The sequence below is a fragment of the Cricetulus griseus genome, chromosome 2 (assembly GCF_003668045.3).
Source record: "Cricetulus griseus strain 17A/GY chromosome 2, alternate assembly CriGri-PICRH-1.0, whole genome shotgun sequence".
In the NCBI taxonomy this organism is placed as follows: Eukaryota; Metazoa; Chordata; class Mammalia; order Rodentia; family Cricetidae; genus Cricetulus; species Cricetulus griseus.
The window spans coordinates 33,048,556-33,076,012 of record NC_048595.1 but is presented as its reverse complement, the minus strand read 5'-3'; the positions used below and the strand labels follow the sequence as shown (position 1 = coordinate 33,076,012).

General features: G+C 50.0%; 1 protein-coding gene across 1 annotated transcript; it reads left to right on the top strand.

Annotated features, from left to right (window-relative positions):
* Slc2a1 (solute carrier family 2 member 1) lies at positions 1-27,457 on the top strand. The gene is given in 10 exon segments (NM_001291945.1): positions 1-18; positions 11,673-11,768; positions 22,848-23,008; positions 23,166-23,406; positions 23,934-24,096; positions 24,190-24,377; positions 24,665-24,769; positions 25,198-25,299; positions 26,761-26,964; positions 27,257-27,457. Coding segments are annotated over 10 exon segments (1,479 nt in total).

The following is a 27,457-nucleotide window of genomic DNA, read 5'->3' as shown; positions in this document are numbered from 1 at the left end:
ATGGAGCCCAGCAGCAAGGTGAGTAACGGGGTTGTGCGCCCCGGGCGGGGACATGCTGCCGAGCGCCGGGCCGGGTGCCCGTCCGAGGCCCCGCTTCCTCACGCGGCCACCGCGCTCTTCACGCGGCCGGGGCGGGGGCCGCGGATCAGGGGCTCAGGAGCCGCACGTCGCGCACGACCTCGGCGGCTCCTCCCGCGCGGGGGAGGGGGCCGGAGCGCGGCGCCCATTGGCTAAGAGGGCCGAGCCCCCGGCCGGGCCCCGGCAGAGCGCGGAGGAGGCGGGACCCGCCCGGAGCCCGCGCTGCGCCCGGAACCCGGGCCTTGGGGGTGGCCAGGAGGAGAAGGCACTTCCTCCAGGCCTGGGTCCGGCGACAGCACGCTGCGCTGTCCTCCGGGGATGTGGGGCCTTTCCCCCAGGCTAGCCACTGCCTAGATGGGATCTCTCATCACCTGTGAGCAGGCTTGCCCTGCAGGGGGCTGATTTACTGAACCCCTCCAGGGTGTGCGACATTGTTTCTTTCCTACCGCGCTTTGGCTTTGTGTAGAGTTTGTTCTATTCGCTTTTTTAAAATTTAAACATTTTTCGATTTTCCCGTCTTAGTATAGTAGGGAGGCATAAGGATGCGCATCTTCACGCCGCCCCCATTCCTTTTATAAAGATAAGTACAGAGCAACATGAGCTAAATCCCGGGCTGCCGTTACTATGGGCAGTGGATGTGTGTGGTGGGACCCAGGAGTGTGAGCCCAGGCTTTCCCATGCCGGTTGAGCTCCTGTGACTTGTTCCTTAGCCACGATGATAGGGTATAACTTGGTAAAAATACAAAAAAAAAAAAAAAAAAACCCACCCAAAAACCTGAAAGACTGAGGCCCAGAGTCTCTCAGAGGCCACTTAAACATCGAACTTAAGTTTCTCCACAAAGAGAGCTTTTTTCTCTTCTACTTCTTCAAAAGAAAGCAGTCTTAATCCTCTAAATTGCCAGACCTGGGTTGGTCTGTCTGCCTTTCTTTCTTAGATTTTGTTTTTGTTTTGGAGTCTTTATTATGCAATCCTGGCTGTCCTAGAACTCTTTATGTAGACCAAGCTGGCCTCGAACTCAGAGTTCTGCCTCCTGGGCACAACCACATTCGGCTAAATATATATATATGAATGGGTTCGGTGAGTGCAGAAGAGTCAAGGGGAAAATCGACCCGCCATTGGCTCATGGCTAAACTTCTTTTTCCATGTCGTTCTGTGCTTCCTCACCAGGAGCACACAGATGGGAAGTAAGTTTCCTAAAGTCTCACAGATTCTAAGATCTGGGCTGTTTTCACTGTCCCTTTTCACTAATATTTCTTGAATTGTGAGCAGCAGGGAGAGTTTGCTTAACTTCTAGGCAGCCCTTGTGGCATCTGGAGCAAATGCTTTCACTCCAACGTGCTTCCCAAACTTCTCCCTACTGGCTCCATCTGTAAATCTTGGAATACCTCCTTTCCTGTGGTTTGTATCTGTCCTGATGAGTTCATGTACTTGAACTATTATACCAATAGATTTTGTGCTTAAATAAAACAACGCTGAGCGCACGAAAGAGCAATTATAATACTTTGTTTTTTTGAGACAGGATCTCTACATAGCTCTGGAACTCACTATGTAGACCAGTAGACCAGACTGACCTTGAACTCGCTGAGATCCAACTGCCTCTGCCTCCCAGTGCTGGGATTAAAGGCATGCATTACTATGTCCAGTTTAGGTTTGTTTTAATTATCTTGTGTACATTCTGGGGAAAAGTCCTTCCCTTTGGAGAGTGCTGATTTCTCAATCAGGGCTATAGCCTTTTGTGCTGTATATTAAAACTGAATCCTGGAAAGCTGTTTAAATGCCCAGCTTGTCTCTCCAGTAGTTATGCTTCTTCACTGAGTAAGTAGCAGGGAGGGGCTGGTGGCCAGCAGGAGTTCACCTCCTCCAAGTCTCACTTCACCTTGTAGTAGCCATCCTGGCTAGGCTAGCACATAGGCTAGTCCCCGATGCCCTTTGCTTTATTGGTCAGTCTCTTCATTCAATGGAAGACTAAAAAAAAAAATCACAGGGTTCTTCAGGATCCAATGGTAGAAGAACATAGTTACCTGATGCTCACTGTGAGGTTTTGAAACCTCATGTAGCTTAGTTGCCTTAATTAAGTCATTAGATGGTTAGAATTTAGTAGTGGGAAGCCTAGAGAGATGGCTGAATAGTAAAGGCACTTTACTGCCAGGCTTAAGGGTCTTAGTTCATCCCTGGGATCCACATGTTAAAAGGAGAGAACTGATTCTTGCAACTTGTTCTCTGACCTCCATATGCACACTGGCATGTGTCTCTCCCCACCCTACAACTAAGTAAATAGAGGTAACTTTAAAGTTTAAAAAAGAAAAAGATCAGGCAGGCATGCAAGCAGATCTCTGAGCTTGATTCTGGCCTTGCCTATATGATGAGTTCTCAGCTAGTAGCTGAAGCCACAGTAATAAATAAATTTTATTTGTTTATGCCTCCCAATAAATAAATAAATGAATAAATAAATAGAATTTGGGGCAGGGGACACAAACACAAAATATGTGTGCCAGTCCCTATCGATGGTCCATAAGCTGTTTCCTTGAATTTCCATGACATGCTGGGCCCTGAGTAACCTTCAGTAACCTTCAGCCCCTGCTGAAGCCTGCATCCTAGTAGCATGTACTTTTGGGGGGCCAGGATGCTAAGCTGTATTACTCAGGGAAGCCATTAAAGTTCTTACTGGTCTGGAATCTGCTGTGTGAAGATAGCTGAGTGTGTGTGTTGCTCAGGATGCCAGACCCAGAGCTAAGCCATCTAGTGTGGCTGCCTGCCCTGCCTTGGGCTTCTGTTTCAGCTATCTGCTAAGCACTTGGGTAGTTAGGAAAGCATCTCATGGTGCTGGGGGCACACGTAGCTCTGTGGTAGAGACTGTGTACTTAATGTATGAGGCCCTGGTTTCCATTCCTGTGATGTGGAGGGAATAGTCACAACTACTTTTTTGTCCATTTTCTCTTGAGATCCTCACAACTGCCCCGAGGGGGTAATGGGAGTCCACGATAACCTTAAAGTTCAGAGAAAAAAGACTTCGTCAAGGTTATGTGCTGAGCCTCCCCCACAAAAACATACTGCTAACCTTTCCAGGTAGTATGAAGATAAAGGAAACTCCATCAGGAAGAGACCTTCTGGCCCTAGTTTAGCCTTCTCTTTTACAGAGGGGAAAACTGCTAAGGCCTGTGAATTCCAAGACAAGACTGTCGGAGATTTGTGGTGATCTATGGGGTTGATAGATTTCCCTCCTCTAATCACATGTTGTATCCTCACCCACTCATCCCAAGTGAGTAGTCCTCCGGCTTCAGGACTTCACAGCCATTTCTGGGTACTGTAGGAGTCTGCGGGTGGCTTTAGATAGAAGTGGACCCTTCTGTGAAGGGAAGTAGCTTTCCTGGAGCCTCCATTTCTTTCTCTGGTAATTGTGGATAAGACTGTCCCCATGTCCTCAATCAGGGTGGTGGCTATTATAAGTGGAAAGACCTTTTTTTCTTGGCCAGCTTAGATACACAAACAATGTAAACAGCCCCAAGACCATCCTTGTCCAGTGTTGAACTACCCTTGGGTTCTGCCTTACCTTCCCTGTCGCTGAGTCAGCCCCAAATCCACCACTAATCAGCTTGTGACTTCAGAGTGCAGCTTTACCCCTGGTCACAGGGCGTCGGAGCCAGAGATCTGCTCTAGCACCAAGGGTACAAACATCAAGCGCCCCCCCCCCCAACAGACTGGCAGAGCTAGGAGGCCTGGAACAAAGGGGAAAGTGTACAGCATTGGCTTGGGGCCTACAGCCTCACCCCTCACCTCTCTCCTGGGTACAGAAGTGACAAAGCCATTCAGTCTAGCAACCACTGTCCCAGGATGGTGGAGGCCAGGAAAGCTTCTGGCAAACCCAAGGGCTGAGAGAGTTTGTGTCCAGGCTGGCCTAGCCCAAAACAAATCTCTAATTGTTACCTCCCTCCCAGGGAGGGGCGGAGTGGAGCCTGAGGCTCTGTCATTCAGCCACCAAGCCTGGCAGTAGTCTATGCATAAACTTGAGATTTTGCAGTAACTTGAGCCAGGGGCTCATGGGCCTCAAACCTGGCTTTTGCTTATCCCAAGGCTTCGATACCCCAAAAAGGCAGAGCATTCTTGCCAGGCCCCAGCCAGTGAAGGCTTTGACTATCTCTGCTTTTGCTGGATAGAGCATCTGTCCAAGTTGTTGAATCTACAGCTCATGTCCCCTGTCCTGAAATTAGGAGTATTCAGGGAAGGACCACTCAGAAACTGCTTCCCTGTCATATGTCCCCAGCCTATGCTCACCTTTGTGGGTCAGCTACACTCAGGTTGGTTAGATGCACGCCACCTTGTGCAGCATGCTTGAGGAGTGCCAGATCTCAGGTGTTTTCACAGCGGAGCATGGGTTGGGTCAGGTGGCTGGAAGGCCCTCTGCTGGAGGGGGCAGACTTTCTTAGGATAGGGAGTCTGGCTAAAAGGAAGAAAGAAACAGTGCCTCTTAGCTTTCCTTGAGCATCAAGCTGTGGCTGTCCTCCCGACCTGAGCCATTGGCTTCCTGCTCAACTCTCCTGGTGGTATGTGGCTCTGAGTGGCCCTTCAGTGTACCAGTGACTCTTTAGGGTCCTAGCCCATATCCATGATGTCTAGGTTCACCTCACCTCCCTACCACAGATTTGGTACTGCCTCTGGTACCCATGTCAGTCACGTGGCTGACATGGTATGGCAGTCCTCAGCACCAAGTCCCTGGATAAAATAGTGCTAACTGCTGAGGGAATTTCCTTCAGTTAGGCACTGGCCTTAGTGTGGGCCTTAGTGGCCTCTGGCTTGCCATCAGTATTGTGGGCTGCATCGTTGGGCTAACATTGTACTGTGTGGCCATAGTTACCTTCTTCAACCTCACCCAGACACTTGGTCTCTGGTCTCAGGACCACCGTTATCTTCTCCATAAAGAGCTCCTTTCTGACCCCCAACAGTGGGAGTATATGATTCCAGGGCTCTTCACTCCAGAGCCATTTGTGTGTCATGCCCACAGGGAGTTGCCTCTCGGTACCAGGTCTTGCAAGTTAGTCTGCTCTGTTGGCCTGTCCTTGTTCCCACTCAGCTCATGTCCGTCAACTGGACCCTGGTCTTGCCTGACCAGGGGGGTTACCCCACCATAATGGCACTTCTCTCTCCACTAACCATTTACTTGTAAAGAGCTGACCTGTTCATACCGCCAGGAGCAATGTCTCCCAGCTATGTAAAACCTCAGGGGATTACCATGCCCCCAATACTTCTGAAGGCAGTGTGCTGGGCCTGCTAGGCCCTGGCTCTGGCACCGTGTCCAGTAAAATTCCCAGATGTGACTGGGAAATAAAATTGGATTTAAAAAAAAAAAAAACACAGAAGTAATGGAGCAAAACAAAGAGAAGCATAAAAGTAAAAAGACAAGAGTATATTTTCTCTCAGTCTTCACAATTGGTGTTTATTCCCAGTGACCCCTCTTGTGTATGTATAGATTCATGTCCTTGAGTGCAGTATTGGTGAAGGTTCACGCTTTTGTGCAACCCCATCCATTCACCAGCCCAAGGGAAATACTTCAGTGTCCTACACAGTTAAGGCACTGACTTTGTATCTAGCAGCCCAGGAGTCTTTGGGGTAAGGTCTACACAGCAGATGTCTTGCACAGATCATTAACTCTTTCTTCCTCATACAATGTAATTGTATCTGGGGCTTTTGTTTTGGTTTTTCTTTTTTGGGGTGGGGAACTCTTTCATTTCAGGCACATACAGATGTTTCATGTTCTTTCCAACAGCTGATATTCATTATAGACATGCTTCTTTCTCTGTGACTGAGAAGCAGTGCCCCTGCACTTTTTATGCTACTCACCACCTGACACATTTATATATGTGTGTATATGTATATATATGTGTGTGCGTATATGTATATGTATGTGTGTATATATACATATATTCCTTTTCTGCTCTGGCTGTCAACTAAAATATCAAGTTGCATGGATAGGGATTTGCTTCCATTTATAATCAAACCCCATTCACTCAGGTAGCAGGGGGAGTATGTGCTCAGGCACTGTCTTCACTCAGTAATGTTTTAGGAAGACCTCACAGAGGATGGAAGCTGTAGGGGAAAGGATTTTCAAAAAATCACAAAAGTGGAAGAGCTGGGACTTACACTTGCTGAGAGTGACAGTGACCTCTATCTATGCCCAGTCTTAAATTAATTTTATCAGGGCTGGAGAGATGGCTCAGCAGTTAAGAGCACTGACTCTTCTTATCTGCTGAATTGGTGCCAGCTCACCACTGAATGCACCTTAGGGGTGTCGGCTTCTTTGGGGTCCCTTTATTCACTGCAAGTTCATTCCCACAGGCCAGGGAGGCATTGGCTTGCTCCTCAGAGGAATACTCATTCAGCTCCTTAAGGAGGGTGGTGAGAATTTTGCTGAAAAGGCTTTGAGAATCCTGCACACACAGCTCAGGCATTGACTTTTCATCCAGCAGCTCAAGGACCTACGTTTCAGGAAGACAAATTTTCTATAAAGGGCAGGATAGTAAATATTGTGGGCTTTGTGGGCTACAAGATGTGTCTGCCTCAGCTATAGCTGAGCCACTGTGGCACAGAAGCCACAAATAGATACACAGCTGAGTGTGATTTTTGTTATAGGTCATGGAAATTCTAATTTAATGTAACTCAACCCCACCCCTTAGAAATGGAAAGCCCATTCTTAGCTGGTTGGTGGGATGTGGTCCCTTAGCCCAGCAGTGATTGTCAGCCAACCTTGGCTTAGAGTTAACTCCAGTAAAGATGGCCAAAAGGCTCCCAGACCTTGGCTGCTGGCTTCAGAATTGAGAAGGCCTAGAGAGCTGCTGGAATGGAATCTGACCTACATAGAAAGCACCAGGTAGAAACCTTGCTTCCGTCAGGAACCAGTACTGGGAAGTAGAGAGAACCTGACCAGGAAGGACAGAGTCTGTACCAGAGGCTCCCCCTACCCCCTACCCCAGTTGAAGCTTCAGAGAAGTCCCTGAACCCCAGTAGGAGTTTTGGCCTCTGAGCCTTCCATTCTCTGGTAAGATAGGAGCAGTCTCTTCTAGAGTGGAGAAAGTGGGTTCCTGGTGGTCAAGCTAGGATGTTGAGAGGCCCCTGGCAGGGTGCCTGGCACCTTACTGGTACTACTGATAAGTGCCCAGTTCCCACTCCTCCCCCTGAAAAGACCAACGAGCACTGCCTGCCTCCGGTGCCACCACAGAGTGCCCAGGAGTCAGTCATGCAAGTCTTAACATCACTAGAAGGCTTTAAGGAAACTTATTCAACAGGAATCAGGACCTAAGGTCACTTGAAGGTCAGCGTTCTGGGATTAGACCATCACTGTTAAGATTTGGGAGGCCTGAAGGAACTGGAGTACAGCAGCAGGGTAGGAGTCCAGAGAATTCAAGTCCTACCCCTGGTCTTGTTTACTGAGAAACCACGGTCCCTGTTCTCCAACCTCACCTTCCTTGTCTATCAAGTGAAGGTGGCACATGGGTCTACAATATCTCAGGATTTTTTGGAAAAATACCCAGAACTTTGCACAAGTGCATTTTTAGATGTATAATAAGCAAATGGGAAAAGGGGGCTGAGCCTACTCCATGCCCCGTAGGGCTAAAGAGCTGAGTGGTTTGTGCTCCAGGATACCCAAAGACCATGTAGGAAGCAGCAGAGTAAGACAGAGTGACATCTAAACTGGAACTCTCCTCCCACAAGGAACACCCTGCCTTTGCCTCCTGGTGGTGATGCCACGTGCCCTCCCACCCTCTGCCAATATTGACCCAGAGGCTGCCACAGGACAAGTCAGGCTGGAAGGGCACACAGGTGGGACTAAAAGGCCAGTGGTCAAAGGCTATATACGCTGTGGCCTTTGAGCATCATCCCAGCTAATGGGAATGAAGGTCCCTGAAGCTAACACTTCCCTCAGCTGTTTCCTAGCATAGGGAGGAGGGGGACATGGAAGACCCTCTTGTGTGCTGGTACCTGAGCTCAGGTGAACTGAGAGCCATGGAGTTCCTGAGGAATTTGAATTCTGTCACCTGACTCAACCGCCTCCTGCATCTCCATGGGCATGCCCCAGAAGGCTGGGGTAGGACATCAGCCATTCTCACCTTTTAGAGCGCTGATGTTCCACCATTCATTAGGGTTTCATTCTGAAAAAACATACGTGACCCCAGGACACCACCATCACAGCCTGGTGAACGTAAACACATGTTTACATGTGGACAATGGTGGCCCAGTTGAGGCTGACTTCCTGTTCTGACCTCATTCAGCAAACACTTGTTGATTGAGATTTCCCAGACCCTAGAAAACCAAGGCTCCGAGGTAGGGCCTGCCTCAAGTCCTAACAAGGTGAATTGAAGTGGTAGACTTTATCCAAGCTTTATTCCTCATACTTATAAGTCAGCAGCGCTCAAACGGGGCGTGGCAAGTGAGGAAGGGAGGGGGGAGTCTGGGGCAGGTGGCAGATCCCAGGGCATGTGCCTACCAAGGGGCAGGAACTCCATTCCTCCCCTTCAGCTTCTACTGAACTTTGCTAAACACTCATTTTCTTAACATGTCAGCTGTTCCTGTTTCTCCCCCTGCACATGCTGTTCTGTCTGTTGGAATGTAGTCCTGCTACTGCTTTCCCACTTGGCAGACTGGGTGCTTGCCCTTCAAACTGATTCCAATGTCACCTGTTGGAATTCAGTTTGGCCTTCCTCTGCCCCTCAAAGCACCTCTACTGAAATCCAGATGCCGTGGATGGTCACTGGATCTGCCTCCCCACAAGGGTGCTCACTTGACTGCATCAGGCTTGGGCCTACTGGATCCTGAGCCCCAGTTCTTGCACATGGCAACTGGATCTGGTCACTGCGTGTTTTAGTTAAGTTCTAATAAAACAGCCTGGCTAGGTAGATATAACCCCATGCTTGGTAGGCAGGTCTTCTACAATGGAGTTAGACCTTGACCTGCCAGTGGCAAAGCCCCTTAGAGAAGGGTTTGTCTTTGTTTCCCAGCAGCAACCCCTCCCCCAACCTGTTGAGTAGGGCCTTAAGGAAGACATGCATAAGCATCGCTGGCATCAGAGCCAGACTTAATATAAAACAGGGTCTGCTATAGTACCCACCTCACCTAGTCTCTATTGCAGCAGCCTCTCTCATGTTCTACCTTCATAATTTCTGCCAAATCTATATTATTTTTCTCCTACTATTTTTTTTTAAATTTATTTACTTATGTATACAGTGTTCAGCCTGCACCCCAGAAGAGGGCACCAGATCTCATTATAGATGGTTGTGAGCCCCCATGTGGTTGCTGGGAATTGAACTCAGGACCTCTGGAATAGCAGCCAGTGCTATTAACCTCTGAGCCAACTCTCCAGCCCTTCTCCTACTATTTTTATTAAGTAATAAAAATACTTTGTTATAAGTAATGTGAAATCTTGGGCTTATAAAATTTATTGTAGGTGAGTAGAATTCAAGAATCTGCACAAGGGTCTAAAATGAAGAATCAATTTTACCTTGCCTCTAGCCAGCTACCTTGGACCCCAGTGTTCATTATTATCTAGACCAAGCAACTTTGAATGCTGCTTCCCAAGTGCTGGATTAAAGGTGTGGACTACCGTACTCAACCTTCATTATCCTTTATATACTTGCATTTAAAAGTGGTTATTCATATTCCTCCCTCCAATTTTTTTTTCATATCAAAGGTGACATTCAATATGAATGCTGCTGAGATGGCTTTTATACTTGTCATTGTAATTTGGAGTGTCCCAAATCAATACATCTGATATTCTTTAATATTATAGCATTATATTGCTGTGCCACAGATTACTAAATTACAGGTGTGTTCTAATTTCATTTCTGTTCTAGTGTGTACTAGAAAAATGAATACCTGCATACCTTAAGTACCACACCTGAGAACAACCCCTGAGCATGTCTCTCATCAGGCAGCCCAGCTGTCACCATTGAGCCCTGCCACTAATGTTTACCACAGCCTCTTAAGTCCCAATGGTCACCTGATGACTCTTGGCTTGACTATAGCTCACCAGAAGCTTGTCATGTGCTCACTGCCCACTCAACCAGCAGCCATGGGTCTTGGAGAGTCCGTACAGACCTGGGAGCAAGAGCTTTGAGGGACTATGCCTTTCGATTTAGTCCATGGAGGTTGGGAATTGGAGGGACCGCCGTAAAGGATGGGTTTACAAGGTCAACCAAGGAGAAACAGGCGGACAGGCCATTAGAAGTCAGGCTTCGACATTCTGTGCTGCACACTGGGGCAGACACAGACCTTCCTCTTTCTCAGCCTCTAATGTGACCACTGTCGCTTTGGCAATCCTTGTCCTGTGGGCTTCTGGAAAACAAGAAGACCTAGGAACATGTCTGCTTAACAGCTCTACACCCAGCTCGACCTAACAGTCTAGAAGTCAGTACGGCTTCTGGGTACTATTGGGAAAGAGACCCAGAGACCCACACAAGCCAAAGCCCTCACATGACTCAGAATCCCAGGCTTCGCTCCTGGCCCTGCAGTGCCTAGCCCGGCAGGGTGCAGGTGCGCTATGTCTGCAGTGCCTGTCTATTTTTCTGGTTTTGTTTTGTTTTGTTTTTAAATTTGGCATGTTTCCCCAGCTTGTTTCCCACAGCCAGTTAAGGGCCTGCCTCACGTCACATTTCTTGGCTTCCTCATTTAAAAAGCTGGAAAGAGTCCCTTCCTTTTGTCTATCCAGGTGGACACCTCCCTGGCCTTTCCCCTCTGTGTAAGCAGGCCCTTTCACCTGCTGGCCTCTTCCCTACCTGCTGCCTACAACCCTTTGCCTCTTAGAATTCAGCACTTAGTCACCTTGGGTCATGTACTACTTGAATCATATTTCTGGCTGGTATTTCATCCAGACACAAGTAGCCCTGAGCCTCATGGTTTGGGGTGGGGGATGTTGGTGTGAGGAGCACTGACTCCCATGTCTTCAGGGCCCTGAGTTCCAATCCTGATGCTGCTGAAGACCTCTGAGTAGATTGGAACTTTGCTTCCTAGCTCTGAGATTTTATTTCCCCTGCCCCGGGAGGGGTAGGAGGGAAGGGCCCAGAAGGTCAGGGTCATGTCTCTCCATTGCTGAACAATGTGATTGTTCCATTTTGCAGATAGGCATATAGAAGGTAGGGACACAGTGGGGCAGAGAGACCCAGCCTGCTGGGAGTTCCCAAGGGCTAGACTCAGGCCATTGCTTTTGGCTTCAAATTCAGAGCCATTCTTCCCTATTTGTACTGTTCCTTTCATTTAGTTCGGCCTCCCTGGCATAAGAGGGAAAGTTGGTTCCTCGTCCTCCCAGAGTCTGGAGCCACCTGAAGTGTAGGCATCACTCTACCTGGGGAATAAGACCTTGAAAAGTCAAGGCCTCTCAAACTGCTTAGAGAAGACCCTGTTTCCTCTATCCTCGGAGAAAAGTCTAGAAGTCAGCTGGGCAGGTTTGGCACCTGAGACCAGGAAGTAGCCAAGTTTCCTGGGAGAAGGATAGGTGTGTTGCCAGGAGCCAGGCAAGGCATCTGAACACGAGACCCTGCCAGCATTGGCTTTGCTCTGTAATACTCTGGGCCCAGACATGCCTGTAACCCTGTGATTTCTTCCTCTGCAGAAGGTGACTGGCCGCCTCATGCTGGCCGTGGGAGGGGCAGTGCTCGGATCCCTGCAGTTTGGCTATAACACTGGCGTCATCAATGCCCCCCAGAAGGTAAGTGCTATGCCATCCCATCCATACATCCCCCACATCCATATACTCATGGTACCTCCTGGGCGTCTATCATTGACATCAGCTGAAATCCTAGAATCGCAGGGCCACAGGATGCTGGGATCTTGGTAAGCCATCTTGACTAGTTTCCCAGCCAGCACAGATATTTACAACAATCAGTATAGTGGGGCTCCTGAGGACTCCACACTTGCTGCAGGGCGGGCAGGCAGGTGGTGGAGAAAATGGTCAGAGTGTAGGAATGTCCCCCAGTGCTACTGAGGTAGCCAAGCAGAGGTAGTGCCCAGAGCCGCCCTGCGTGCAGTCTTTATGTTCTCACACCCCATCCACATATAGCACAGTCCAGTTCCAGATTGAAACTGCTTCCTCTCCCTGGAGGTTCCATGTCAGTTTAAGCAAACATGGCACCTTGCCCTGAGGCACTGCAGGAACTAGAGACCTGGCTTCCTTCTCCCCATTGCACATCCCAAATCTGTCCCCATGTGCTCTCTAGGTGTCTAGACTGGAAAGGACTCTGGCAGTCACCTACTTGTTCTGGGAGGAGAGGAGGAAAGGGGGTTAGGAACAGAAACCGAGATTGTCACAGTCCCTCCTCTACAACGGGCAGTTCACAAGTGTTTATAAGGTTGGGTGGTGATTTCTATTTTATAGACCCGGAAAATGAGGCCCGGGCTGATTAAATGACCTATGGGCACAAGGTCATATGCTAGTGAATGGTGGCATCTGAGGCCAAGCTCTTTGTTTTCAGAGCCTCAGGCTAGCTTCCTAACCCACACTCTCTTGTCATTTAACAACAGTTCCTACTTTCTCAGGGATCGTGAAATGGAAGTAGACAGTCCTCCTGCCAGGCTCATGCTAACTAGCCGGCCTGATGAGGCTAGACAGTGTGAGCGGCTCCCAAGACCCGGGGCCCAGCTGGGACACCAGACTGTGTGGAATTAGAGCTGGGCTTCTTCCAAGTGGGCGGAGCTTGGCTATAGGGGCCACGCCTGATGCTAGGGAGCAGGTCACTAAGAAGCTTGGCTGCTGAGTCATACTGAGCTGCAGCAACACTGATGGGATTTTTCCAGGATCTGACATGGTGACTGTGAGCCCATGCTTAAAACAAAGCCAACCCCCCTTTTTAATACGGGCTCAGAACTGCTCCCACCAAAGTGTATTCTTTGGAGTGGGCTCTTTCTGGGAATCTGTACAGATGGAAGAAGGCCTGTGAGACAAGGAAGCAGGGAAGTTTATTGCACATTGGGGTTCCCTCGACACCCCCAGATTATGAAGTAATTGGTCTGGAATGCTGAGGAAGTTCCTCAATTGTTTCTGATGGGTAGCCGAAGATGAGAAGTACTACATTAAGCAATGTCTTAACTGTGGTCACAGTGAGTTAGTGACGTAATTAGGGCTCTGAAGGCAGGATAGAGGAGGGGTTTTTCCTGACACAGATAGGGTGGAGAAAGCAGGGGAGACAGTAAGATGGATGCCCAGAGAGCTACATCCTCTGAAGGATGGATATAGACTGGTATGTCAGGAAGGTGGGCTGGGGGAGAAGAGAAGTTGGATATTCACAGCAAGCCAGAACTGGACCACTGTAGTCCTTGCATGAGTAAATTGGACCTGCAACATAGCTAGCCTCCAGCTTGGCATGGTACAGCCAGGTGGACAGATGGAGGTTGTCATGAGGACCTTCAAGCCCATGGAGGACAGGCCTGATCAGATCTGCATCTTTGGAAATATTCAGGCATCTAGAGTGATGGGATGGATACAAGAGTGAGCTGGGGTCAGAGACACTTCATGGGTTAGTGGCATTAGAATAAATGCTGGGTGCTGGAGAGATGGCTCAGTGTGAAAGGTTCATGCCACCAAGCCTGACAACCCGATTTCAGTCCCCAGGACTCAAATGGTAGAAGACAAGAATAGATTCCTATAAGTTGTCCTCTGATTGCCACATACATGTCAGAGTTCACATGTATCCTCCCCCACACAAATAAGTGTTTTTTTTTTTAATCTGGGAACAAGAGATAAACAGGATTTAGTCAAAATCAGTTCAGTATGCTGACATGAGGGAGAGAGGGGTTCAAAACTAACTGGCTTTTACATTTCTGGTTTGAGGAGGAGCTAGTAGGTTCGAGGTGTCGGGAATTGGTTTGTCAGTAGTTGTAGGTGGCAGGAATCTGTTTGTCAGTAGGCATGAGGTGGCAGGAATTGGTTTGCTGTCCACCCTTGAAGACGTGCAGAGGTGTGTATGCATCTGAGTTGGCTTCTTGGACACAAGGCTGGAGAGTGATTGAACGATGGTCCCTGCTATCCAGATGGGCATAGGGAGGGTCTGTGAAGTAAAGAGGGCAAAGGTTTAGCTCTTCAGGATATTCCCAGTGACAGATGGAGAGGACCCTAGAGGGAGAGGGCATGGCACCTAAAGCCAGATGGGCATGCAGGGCATGGTGATGCACACCTAGACTCCCAGCAGAGATTGAGAAGTGGGGGCAGGAGGCTCAAGAGACTTGAGGAGACCTGGAGAAGAGAGAAGAGAGGAAAGGTCAGAGTGGCTGGAAGTCTTACAGAAGGTTGGTCCTGGTATTGGGATTTTTTATCTTTATTCCAGATTTCCTTTATAAACATAAAGTAAGGCATCAGTAGAGGGGGAGAGGGGAACACTAAGGAGGTAAGTGCAGGGAGCCTGTAGGAGGCAACTGTGTGGAGTAGGAACCTGGGAGACTGCTCTTAGCAAGGAGTGGCAAGATACTTCTGAAGATGTGAATGAGTTTGTCTGCCTTGGAGGTTTCCTAGATAGTAAGAAACAGTGGAAGGCCAGTGCTAGGATGGAGGTGTTGATGGTGTCAGAGGACAGGTAAGCCACACAGAGGGCCCAGCCAGTAAACTGCATTCATGAGAGCAGCCAGGGACACCTGTTGTCCAAAGGTCACCTCAGGAGCCAGACTTGAGAACAGCCATGGGGGAGTGACATTCTGAGCCAAACACAGTGGTGCTAGTCTGTCCATTTCTGCACTTTGCAGACACTTCTCACTAGCTTGGCCGGCTGGAGCTTTTCCCAGTAGGTTATTTATCATGTGAAGAGAGGATCGAAGTATGCAAGAGTAGGACACAAAAGTGTTGCTCAGCCAGCATGTAGCACACAGAGAAGTCACCATGCTTGGATAAAATTGATGCCATTGCCCAATGAAGGCACAGTGATTCTGCCAGCACTGGCATTCAACAAGGACTTACCCAGAATCCACTCTGCCAGACCCTGCACTCTGTAGCAAGGAGATGTGGCTAGGACACCACAGAACACATTCTGGCTTCTAAAGCCATCCCATCTAGAGGGGTGGGGGGAACCTCTTAAGAAAAGGAAGGTGTGGGGATCTGTGAGGGGTAGGTTCCTGGGACCCTCCTATGCCCCATGTATACTGAAATCTTGTCCAGGACCCCACATGGAATAGCACAGTACTGCCCAAATCTGTGTACATCACTCCTCTCACTCACTCATCCTGGATTACCTGCATCTGAGACCACGTAAATGTTGTTGTCAGTATTTGCTGTATTGTTTAGGGATTAATGACAAAACGGTCTGCATACAGTCAGCACAGATGCAGTTTCCCTTACAAATATTTATGTTCCCCAGCTGGTGGAACCCACAGATTTCAAAAGGAAAGGAGAGGTTGGAGCGGTCGGCAGCAGAGGCACTTTATGAAAGATTTGGCACGCATACCTGGAAAGGGGAGGTTGGGCCTACAGCAAGGAGGGCCAGATGCCCGGGCAAAAAGTGTGCAAGGACTTGGTCCCCTGATGCGCATCTGTCCTTCTGCGCTGGGAACTCCAGCTTCCAGGTCTGTTCCAAGGACTTCTCTTAGGGATCGAGGCTGGGTGGCCTTGCTCTTGAAGCTTTGCCCACAGTGAGTAGACATTCCTCCACTCATTGCCAGGAGTCTGTTCTTTGCCATTAAGCAGACCTGAAAGGCTTCTACCCAGAAGTGGTAATTAATCATGATATTATCTTAAATGTTTATAAAGCACTTGCCCTCAAATTACCTCCTCTCCCCACACCTTGTAAGCCTGGCAGGTAAGACTAGCTTCCTTTTCGTGGATGAGGAAACCAAGGCTGGGAAAAGGCACCCAGAGACTGAAGGGGTTGGGCTCCAGGCCAGTCTCTAAGATGAGGTGGAAAAGGTGAGCCTGGCCACAGGGGAAGCCAGTGACTGCACAGTGACGCCCTGAATGGTACCATGGGCTGACCTACACAGTGCCTCTCCATTTGATGAGGGCTAAGACCCAGCACATCTGAGAAGGAGGCACCCATGGAACCCAGAGAGGCTGTTGGGAGGGACCTAATGTCAGCTCAGCACTTCTTGTTTAACAAGGGAGGATCCTGGTGTGCAAAGGAAGTGTGGTTCTCATTGTAACCTCATCAAGTAGGCACGGTAACCCCATTTTCTAAGTGAAGAAACGACACCAAGGATATACACGGCTAGCCCAGAGTAGAGCTGGAGTTTGAATCTAGAGAGACTGGTTCTGCTATGTGCTCAACCTCTGTGAGAGAGAGGCACTGAGAAAGGGTGGTGTCCAAACATTCTCCCTGCTTTCTTCCCTCCTTCCCTCCTTCCCCACCAGGCAGGCCTTGAACTCACAGACCCCCTGCCTCTGCATCTGCATCTGCCTCTGCCTCTGGGCCCTTTCTCAAACTTGTCACACTACTGGCCCACTGTGCTCTGAACTCAGAGCTGAGTCAAGCCAGGTCATGTACAGATATCTCGAACTTCCCACACAGTTGCTGTTGCACAATCTCTCACACCCTCACACTGTCACAGGCCATCATTGCAAGCCCTCTTGGTTCTCCATGCCCAGCACCAGGGACATGGATCAGATCATGTCGAAGTTTTCTAGATCACAGAGGACACTGATAGAAACATGGATGGCACAGTCGGGGCAGAGGTGGCAGTTGGCCCTGTTTCCTCAGCCTTAGCACCATGGGGACTTTGCACTGGGTAGTTCTTTGTGATGGGCTATCCTGTATTCAGTAGGATGCCAGCAGGCATTGTAGACATGACAGATGTTCTCTGAGGGGCAGATTAACTTTGTTTGAAAACCACTTTGATGGAAAAGGGGTGGGTGCTGGCAGGAGGACATGGCAAAGAAGAATTGCATTCCCTGAAAGGTGACCAAACGGAAGGGAAAGAACAGTTTTGAGATGTGGGGTCACTGCCCAGAAAGGATGTGAGTCATTGTGCTGGTGAAGGGACACCTCCCCTGAGATGGCTCTGCCCGCTGCTACTGCCAGTGAGGTGAAGGTCTGTGTCTACATGGGAAGCTCCTGCAGGCTGTGGAGCAAGGAAGGGATCACATGCCAGGGCAGAGACCTGTCCTCCACAAGGAGGAAGGCCTCTTCTGGATCTTCTGAAGCAGCCTGAGTGGTCTGAGTCTGCTTCTAGCTTTAGTCTGAGCCTCTTCCTCCCGGGCTTCAGAGAGGGGCCGCTGGGAATACAGTAGGTGGGCTGCCTGCCCAGACACACCTGGAACATCTGGCCCTGGGTTCACAACTGACCCTCGGGTATAGCTGCATTGTTACAGAGACAGAACTCTGGGCTGAGGGAGGGGAGGAGAGATGCAGGGCTGGCATTCTGGGAAAGATGACAGGCTGGGAGTAGGGGTCAAGGCCAGGCCGAGGAACTGAACAGGACAATCTGACCCCTCTGTCCTTGTAAGAAGAGTGGGAAGGCTGTGGCCATATGCCCTTCATCCCCACAGAATTTGGAGGAATGAGCTGACAGGATTGTTGCTGGGATGTGGGAGAAGACTTGGGCCTGAAAGTAGACTGTCCAAAGGATAGGTTCTGAGAGCAGCCAGAGGCCTCTGCAGCAGTCTAGAATCCTAGGTCAGGTTAGCAGGATGGATGGCCAAGCTAGCCAGCACCCAATATATATGTAGCTGGTGAGCCAAAATGGGTTTCACACCTTGAAAGTATTGAAAGAAAAGCAAGTGACAGGCTGTGTGTGGCTTCAGACTAACCCTTTATATATTTCCTTTCATGATTCTGGATTGATTTGCCTTGCAAGCTCCCCACAATAGGGAACTCCACTCCTGAGGTGAAGAGCCTCTTTCTCAGAAACCTAGGAACCTGGGTTTCTGCCCTCTGGAGCCACAGAACCATTGGGGTTCCTGAGTCAGGCCCCTATGTTTCTTTGGGTTCTTCATGCCCTGTATAGTCTATATAGTCATCTGTGCCTAGCAATGTAAGCTGGGAGCCCTGAGTCACATGCTCCTCTGTAGTTTGAGTCTTTTGGTTCTCATATTTTTGTTGAATTTGCTTGTTTTTGCTGTTCTAGGGCTTGAACCTTAGGGTCTGGTATATGCTTGGTAAGCACCCTAGCCCCCTCCAGATTCTCTCTGAAAGGTGGCTTCTCTCCTTAGGAGCAACAGTGACATCAGTAATGGTTTCTCCTGTGTAGTCTACGTGTTCTGCCTCACGTCTCTTTACAGACACCACCCACCACCACAGAGAGGAAGTGAGCGCTTCCTCTGTAGAAGGCAGGCATACTCACCCCCACAGTTGCTTGGCCTGGTAGAGTGTGACCTTGGGATTCCCAAGATGCCCTTGGGCATGTGCAGCTCCTTCCCCTGACCCCTGGGGAGCTGCCTGGTGAGGAATAGCTTTTTCTTGTAAACTGTCCAAGCCCAAGGACCCCAGCTGCACAAAGCCAATGTGCTTCCCATGTAAGCCTGGGTGCTATCTGCACTAATCAAGAGCATCACTAGGACTTCAGCTCTTGTGACAGGCAAGTTCCGTGACAGTTCTTTCAAATGACCAGGATCCTCCCTTTCTCCTCAAAATGAACCCATGAAGAAATGGTTTTACATTTTATTTTTGTTTCTTATTTTACCCATATGTCTGTGTACCACGTGCTCGTGTAGGCTAGAAAAGAGCCTAGATCCCTCGGAACTGGTATTACAGATGGTTGTGAGCTGTTATTGGGTGCTGGGAGAGAGGCAAATGAGAGCCATATGTGGCTTTAGACCCTTCTAAATATTTCCTGCTTAACCTAAACTGTTGCCTGTTCCTGCTCTAGGCCAGTTTGTTTCAAATGTTCCCAACACAGGGGAGGAGTGGAGAGCTGTGCTGCTTTGTTACCCTGTAACAGAACACAAGTTAGACCTGGGGCAGATGCTGCATAGCATTCTGCAGACCTGGAATGGTGGGGTGGGGCAGGGCAGTGGCAGCACTGAAGATAGCTCTTGGGCTATCTCAGGACAGGCAGCTGCTGCTCCTCACCTCAAACATAAGCTGGGGCTGAGGAGGCTGCTCCATGGGTCCTGTGAGGGGAGTAATAAGCAGGTACTCTGTCCCTGGGGGACACCTTCCCTCTCCCAGGAGGATGCTGAGGGCAGTGTCTGGATGGAGAAGGTGACCCTAGAAGTTTTTCCCATATAGAATTAGGATTCTCTAGGGCCGCTCTTTCCTGAGCCAAGTGTCAGCTTGGAGCCCCATATGGACCCCTACAAAAGGAGTCTCTAGTGGCAGAGGACTGAAAAGGTCGTGTGAACACAGTATTTCCCATTTTGAGCAGAAGCCCACTGCTCAGACTCTGCTGTCCCTGGGTGCAGGGCTACTGGTGCTAAAGTATAGGAAGCTGGCTGCCCACACTTCTTCATGCTCAGCAGAGAGGCGTAACAGCATAGAGAGCTTGGAGAGTGTGAGCTTTGGCTCACACCTGACAGTCCAGCCTGGGACTAGCCAGGATGTGGGAGAGCTTGCGAGAGCACCTCTCCCTGCACTGTGAGAAGAGCTAAAGCCCTGAGCTGTGGGAAGAGAAGTTCAGTGCCCATCCTTAAGTTCCATCTAGGCAGCTTAACTGACTTACCCTTAGCACAAATCCACTGTCTGCACACAGTCCAGATATGCTCTGGTAGCTGACTTCGAAAATTAGTTTTTAGTTGTGATGTTGAATGCCTTTAATCCCAGTACTCAGGAGGCAGAGGCAGGCAGATTTCTGAGTTCAAGGGCAGTCTGGTGTCTATATAGAGAATTAATTCCAGGACAGCCAGGGCTGCATAGAAAAACCCTGCCTCCAAAAAAAAAAAAAAAAAAAAAAGTTTGTTTTAAATGTTTATGAGTGTTTTGCCTACAGGGACCTCAATAGCTTCAAATTCTACTTGTGTATCTGCTTGGACACCCTGAGTGACCAAAGGGAAAGTGTCCCAACTCCCAGTTGGGGGCCCTGGAGAAGAAATCATCATTTATCTATAGGGCTCCTTACTCAGAACGCCTTGTTCTCTGCAGAGCCTGATAAACAGGGCCTTGCCATTCCTGCAGTTCTCTGGGGTGTGTTAGCCCTTGAAGAACACAAGCACTTTGTTTTGTTCTCTGGAGTCAGCCTGGTCTCTGCCCCCTGTAGGGTCAAGGGTTTCTATGAAGAGAGCCTAAGACCCTTTCCTTGACTCAAGGTACCCCTACCACTGGTTCTGGCGCCTGACCTCCAGGAGGACAAACTCCTGGGGGTCTGGAAATCTCTGGGCTAGATCTCAAAAGCAGGAGTAGCAGCAGGGAGGGGAGGTAAAATGGAGATGATGGCTGTCAGAGTGGAGGCTGGATTAACGGACCATGACTCTCCATGTTAATCGTGGCAGGAAAGTGTAGTCAAAAATGGCTTTCACTGAACTGGGGCCAGTACTGTGTGCAGTAGGTACATAATAAAGTATGTTTCCTCATTTTCTCCTAGTACTGGAAAGGAGGCAGTCATGTGCCACATACAAGGTCTGTATGTGTTCAACAGTGGCCATCGAGTAATATAACAGCTGGAAAGTAGCTCAGTGGTAGAGCCCTTGACCAGCATGTACAAGGCCCTGAGTTTATCCCCAGCCCCACAGAACAAAGCCATTCCTGTGGTCTAGGAACATCGGCATACCATCATCGCTCTTAAGTCTGTAAAATGTACCCACTATGCTACCAGTTTAGCCCAGGGCTGTGGATATAGCTCCGTGGGAGTGCCCTTGCCTCGAATGCTCAGTCTTCACTACACAGAAATAAAGTATTTAGCACACATGGTCATGTACAAAAAACAATACCATATATAGTGATGACAATAGGGGCTGGAGAGATGCCTCAGTGATACGGTACACAATTGAGCTTGTAGAGAACTCAAGTTTAGTTCCCAGTACCCATACCAGGTAGCTGACAACTTCCTGTAACTCCAGCTCCTAGGGATCTGACACTCTTCTGGCCCACATAAGCACTTGTATTTATGTACACATACCCACATACAGATACATACATACATACATACATACATACATACATACAATTCAAAATAAATGTTAGAAAATTATAAAGTGACAGGATAGGTAGCTATTAATAGTTTATCTAGTTTTTCTTTATCATAATTTCACAGTTCCTTTTGCATACTAGAACAGCCTGCCCTGAGACAACCTGCTGGGTTGCGCAGCAGCATCCTGGTGGATCTCATGTTTGCCATCTCTTAATCGCATCAAGAGCCCCTGAATGACCCACACCATTTGGGCTTATTCTAAATGCACTCTGATGCTTGCATAATGGAATCGCCTGATAGCACATTTCTTAGAATGTGCCTCCGTTAAGTGATGCGTGATTGTCGTGCTGAAGTCAGTGGTGGAGGAGAGGCAGAAGTCAGAGCTGCTGCAACTTGCCCACAGTCAACCTGGAGCAAAGGAATAGTCCTGGGATCAGAACTTGATTGTGTTTCCATTCGGAACTAGGTTCTGACCCCTGCACCATCTGGCCTCCCTTTACACAACAGACAAGTGTGCGCTTTGGCTGCCTTTTCCCAGTCAGTCTGTCCTAAAACCTGGCTCTGTCAGGCTTCTGGACTTGCACACACAAACCATGACAGCAGAGCAGGCCCAGGTCCAGTGGGTACCCCACCCTTGCCCCACCCACACCCTTTTCCTTTGGCAAGAGCAGCTGTCCATCCTTCCTTTCTGCTATGCTTCAGTGTTTAGAATCAGGACTTGAAGCAATGGCTATAGAGATGTGCAGACACTTGCGGCGTGTACCTGGGGAGGGAATGCCTTGTGTCAGTGTGGAATTGTGTAAGAGCTGCAGGTGATACGGGTGGAGGAGGGGTTGTGACTGCCCAAAACCAAGAGCCTTGTGAATACAATATAATCCAGGCAGGGTCACTCACACCTATGATACTAACATTCAGGAGGCTGATGCAGGAGGATTACTATGAGCCCTGGAGACCCTGTTTCAAAGAAAAAGAAAGCGAAGTAAAAGTATAGTATGTGTCATGTCTGGGTGTGTACACAGAAAGTTGTTTCTCAGTATGTACTTGGGCCTGTCAATGGCTAAATGTGTGCTGGGTGGCCCTGGGTGTTGTCAGTGTTGCCTGACAGTGTGGTGAGTGTATCAGAACCAGTGCCACCTGCCTACGGCCACATCCTTGGCACCAGGTTAGGCCCTCCCTGGTGTGGGGGCAGGGCTGGTGAGCAGGCCCACACCAGGGCAGATGTCTCTGGTTCCTGGAACCACTTCCTAGCCCAGGGCCTTTCCCCGAAGCTCCCAGCTGAGCACTTAGGAAGGGAAGGAGGCCATGGTCCCTTCAAGGTGGCATTCCCAGCCAGCCACACAGGGAAGCTGGCCTAGGAGACAGAGCGCGTCCTCTAGTCCTCCAGGCTCAAAATGCAGAGTCAGTGAGTGTATGCTTCCCACAGGCCCTCAGGATGGCAGAACCTGTCTGTCCAGCTGTGCTTCCTCCCCAGCAGGGGGTTGGGAGAGGGCCCAGGGCCTAGTGGCCTGGAGTGTGCAGGGAGCCATCTGAAAGGGAGCAAATGGGCAGAAGCGGTTTTCTTTCCCCCTATGCCTTCCTGCTGTGTGCCCAAACTGTCCCTGTTATCCTTGGCCATCTTCCCCAGCAAGTCTTGAGCACCTTGGAAGGGGGAAGAGCCCAGTTCTCTTCTCCCCCAAGAAAAACACTGAACCTACATAAAGGGGAAGCAGGTGAAGAGCACTCAGTGTTTGCGGAAGAGCCAAACCCTGGCATCTTGTGGTGAAGTAGCCACTCTGTGTGGAGGGGCCACTCACCTGGGATCTTCTCCCTGCAGGTAATTGAGGAGTTCTACAACCAGACATGGGTCCACCGCTATGGAGAGCCCATTGTGCCCACCACACTCACCACGCTCTGGTCCCTCTCGGTGGCCATCTTCTCCGTCGGGGGCATGATTGGTTCCTTTTCTGTGGGCCTCTTTGTTAATCGCTTTGGCAGGTAAGCAGGAAAGGTCCCAGCCCTGCCTTGGGGAGCCCATGCCACCCTGCCCAGGGAGTTCTGGGGGAAAGCTGGGTGGCAGAGATAGCCTGACCAGCCTCATCCCTGGGGTGTCTGGGAGGTCCTGGGAGCTGGCTGACCTGTGACCTGCCCCCAGGCGGAACTCCATGCTGATGATGAACCTATTGGCCTTTGTGTCTGCTGTGCTCATGGGCTTCTCCAAACTGGGCAAGTCTTTTGAGATGCTGATCCTGGGCCGCTTCATCATTGGAGTGTACTGTGGCCTGACCACTGGCTTTGTGCCCATGTATGTGGGAGAGGTGTCACCCACAGCTCTTCGTGGAGCCCTAGGCACGCTGCACCAGCTGGGCATCGTCGTTGGCATCCTTATTGCCCAGGTAAGCCAGTTCTGCATCTGCCCACCCAGTACTGCCTCTGCGCATAGCTCTGGCCCTCAGCAGAGTTCAGCAGAGTAGCGCAGAGCTTCTCTCCCCGCCCTGCCTAGGACAGCCTCATAGTAGACAGGTTCCAGAGCACACATAACCTCCACCCCGCACCAGCCTAAGAGCAATAGTCCTTGGCCTTCTCATCTCCTTTCATCACAGGGGCCCCACTTCAAAGTGCTGGACTCTTGGGCCTCCAGGCCTGTAAGCCTTCATGCATGCTGTACCTTCTCTCCTCAAGGTTCCTCCATCCTGTCCGTTTTATCCTCCTGTAGCTGAGTAACAATCCTACCAACTAGACACATTTACATGTGGCCTTGTCCTTGTAGTAATTTGAGCTAGCTTTACAAATGAGCGACAGGCTCATCAAGGTCTCCCCTCTTCTGGCAGCTGGTGGGCAGGGAAGGCAGCTTGGTGAGTGGGATGGGTGCTTGAGTAGGGCCAGGGCAGGGGCACTCACAGTCCCTGGTTTCTTTGCCCAGGTGTTCGGCCTGGACTCCATTATGGGCAATGCAGACTTGTGGCCTCTGCTGCTCAGTATCATCTTCGTCCCAGCCCTGCTACAGTGCATCCTGTTGCCCTTCTGCCCCGAGAGCCCCCGCTTCCTGCTCATCAATCGCAACGAGGAAAACCGGGCCAAGAGTGGTACGGGCTGGGCCCTGCCCTCCTCCCTGCCCCCCTGAGCTCAGTCCTTTTTCCCCACTCTGAGCCACCCCACCTTCCCTCCGGTCCCACCAGTGCTGAAGAAGCTTCGAGGGACAGCCGATGTGACCCGAGACCTGCAGGAGATGAAAGAAGAGGGTCGGCAGATGATGAGGGAGAAGAAGGTCACCATCCTGGAGCTGTTCCGCTCAGCCGCCTACCGCCAGCCCATCCTCATTGCTGTGGTGCTGCAGCTGTCCCAGCAGCTGTCGGGCATCAATGCTGTGAGTACCCCACCTACCCCTTCCTGTGGCCCCGGCCAAGTCCAGGCTCAAGTGTGCACCATGAGTGAATCCCAAACACAACTATAAGCAAGTTCTGCCAAAGTAGTATACCTATGGAACCAAAACCTATGGCAGTATTGACCTGGGACCACCACCACCACCACCACCACCACCACAATCACACACGCACACGCATTCATCTTGAATCCCATACCCATTGGTAACTAGTGTAGAGGTAGGAGAAGCCGTAAGCACGGCAGATCGCCAACTGTCTCCCTTTCTGGCAGGTGTTCTATTACTCAACGAGCATCTTCGAGAAGGCAGGCGTGCAGCAGCCTGTGTATGCCACCATCGGCTCGGGTATCGTCAACACAGCCTTCACTGTGGTGTCGGTGAGTCCACTTGCTTTTGGTCAGCAGCCAGAGTCCAGCTCAGGGCCTCATGACAAAATGACAGCCTATCCTGGGAGCCAGGCTTGTGTGTCAATAAACTTGTGTGGCTCATTACTCACGCTGTGTGGCAGACACAGACACCCAGGGAGGTGAGAAAGCAAGACTTTTCCTAAGGTCACAGTCAGGATTCCTTTGCTGTCTGAGCCCCAGTGCCACCTTTCACCCTGTTACTGGTGGACTCAGAGGGCAGGTTTCTGCCCTCATCCCCTGTGAAACCCCCAAGCTTCAGCCTGGTGGGGAAAAGTGTTGTTTCCCCAACTAGTGTATGCAAGGCCTTATATTTGGCTATTGAAGTGCACCTCTGTGCAGGTAGGCTCCAAGAGGCATCAGACCAGGCAGAGAGAACCTAACTTTTTCCTTGTCTACAGCTGTTCGTGGTAGAGCGAGCTGGACGACGGACTCTGCACCTCATTGGCCTGGCTGGCATGGCAGGCTGTGCTGTACTCATGACCATCGCACTGGCCCTGCTGGTGAGTGGCCATGACCTGGAAAGCCCAGGGCAGGGTGGGAATTTAGACAGACCCACGCTTCCATGGCTGTAGATTCCACCTGGATTTAGATAACAAAATGCCCGTGTTGCACCCAACCTAGCCTGCTCCATGTGGGCGTGCCTCTGGACCAGGACCTGACCTTGTGCTCCTCCCATTTTAAGCTTTCTCTTCCCTGGTTGGGGATTTCCTGACCCAGCACATCTGGCTGGAGAGCCCAAGATATGAAACTGCCTTGCCCAACACTGAACCTTGGAAAGCTTTTACCTATAGCCTCAATTCATCTCCACAACAGCCCTCAGCAGTATAATGGTCTCTCCTTCCTCCATGCCACAGAGGCACACAAACACACCTGTCTCCATTCTGCAGACCAGGGCTGTGCAGTTAGATATTGTAGCTTGAGCGTCTCTTTCCTGAAGTGCTCAGGCCAGATAGGCCTGAGTTACTTTCAGACTAGGACTGGTCTAAATGCAAAATTCATTTGTTTCGCATGTGCCTTCCACACATAGGCTGATGACAATTTATTTATTTATTTATTTATTTATTTATTTATTTATTTATTTATATCATGACTGACAATGGTCAGGTGTGGAATTTTCCACTTCTGGTGTCATGTCACCAGCACTCAAAAAAACTTCAGGTTTGGAAGCATTTTGCATTTTTGTTTTTTCAGATTAGAGATGTTCGCATCTTTACTCAAACTAAGTCTCATGTTGGATAAGGAACGAAGATAATTGATAATTGACCAAAGGTCGGCTGGTCCCAGCCTACCACTAATCACTATGACAACCTGTACTCTGCAGGTGTGCGTGTGTGTGTGTGTGTGTGTGTGTGTGTGTGTGTGTGTGTGTGTGTGTGTGTGCATGCACGTACACACACACACTCCTTTTTCCAAACCAAGTGAGGAAAAGCACCAGGGATAGTCCAAGAGCACTAGAGGATAAGCACAGAGTAGATCCTTGTGAGACTGAGACCCAGCAAAGGCTACTGGGGTGTCTCAGTCACTTCTTTATTGCAAGGCAACTTAGAGAAGGCAGCATTATATTTGGGGGTTCATCTATGACCATCATGGCAGGGAACATGGTAGCAGGCAGGCAGGCATGGCACTAGAGCAGTTACTGAGAGCTTACTTGCATCCTTACCCACAAGCAAGAGGCAGGGAGAATAGCTTCAGTCTTGAAACCTGAAAGCCCACTCCCAATGACACACCTCCGCCAATGAGGCCACACACCCCATCCTTCCCAAACAGTTCCACCAACTGGGGACCAAGCATTGAAACATTAGCCTCTGGGGGCTATTCAGACCACCACATTGGGTTGTGTAACAATCTGGGGGACCCCAAGCTTCCTACCTTTCAGCCCAGACTGGAGACCTCAGCAGTTTTGTTCTGAGAAGCCATCATTTCCCAATCTAACCTGACCCCATCTCCATCTCCCTCCACAGGAACAGCTGCCCTGGATGTCCTATCTGAGCATCGTGGCCATCTTTGGCTTTGTGGCCTTCTTTGAAGTAGGCCCTGGTCCCATCCCATGGTTCATTGTGGCCGAGCTGTTCAGCCAGGGGCCTCGTCCTGCTGCTATTGCTGTGGCTGGCTTCTCCAACTGGACCTCAAATTTCATCGTGGGCATGTGCTTCCAGTATGTGGAGGTGAGAAAACACCTTCTCTGTCCATTTCCCATCATGCTATCTGAAGTGCTCACCCGTGTTATTCAAGCATCATGCTGACGTCACCTGGCCACACACTGCCCAGTCCATGCATGCATGCTCTTCCCTTAGTTTCCATGCTATTTCTGGAGTTTGTCACAAGTCAGTTGTGAGCAGTCTCTTAATTTTGCTAGTACCCCTGGGTGGCTGGTAACAATTCCCTTCTTCAGATCAAAGGCTCAGAGGTCAAGTCCTTTTAGCCAGGACAGAGAGGTGACAGATGTCTGTTTTCCAGCAACTGTGTGGCCCCTATGTCTTCATCATCTTCACGGTGCTCCTGGTGCTGTTCTTCATCTTCACCTACTTCAAAGTTCCTGAGACCAAAGGCCGGACCTTCGATGAGATCGCTTCTGGCTTCCGGCAGGGGGGTGCAAGCCAAAGTGACAAGACACCTGAGGAGCTGTTCCACCCTCTGGGGGCTGACTCCCAAGTGTGA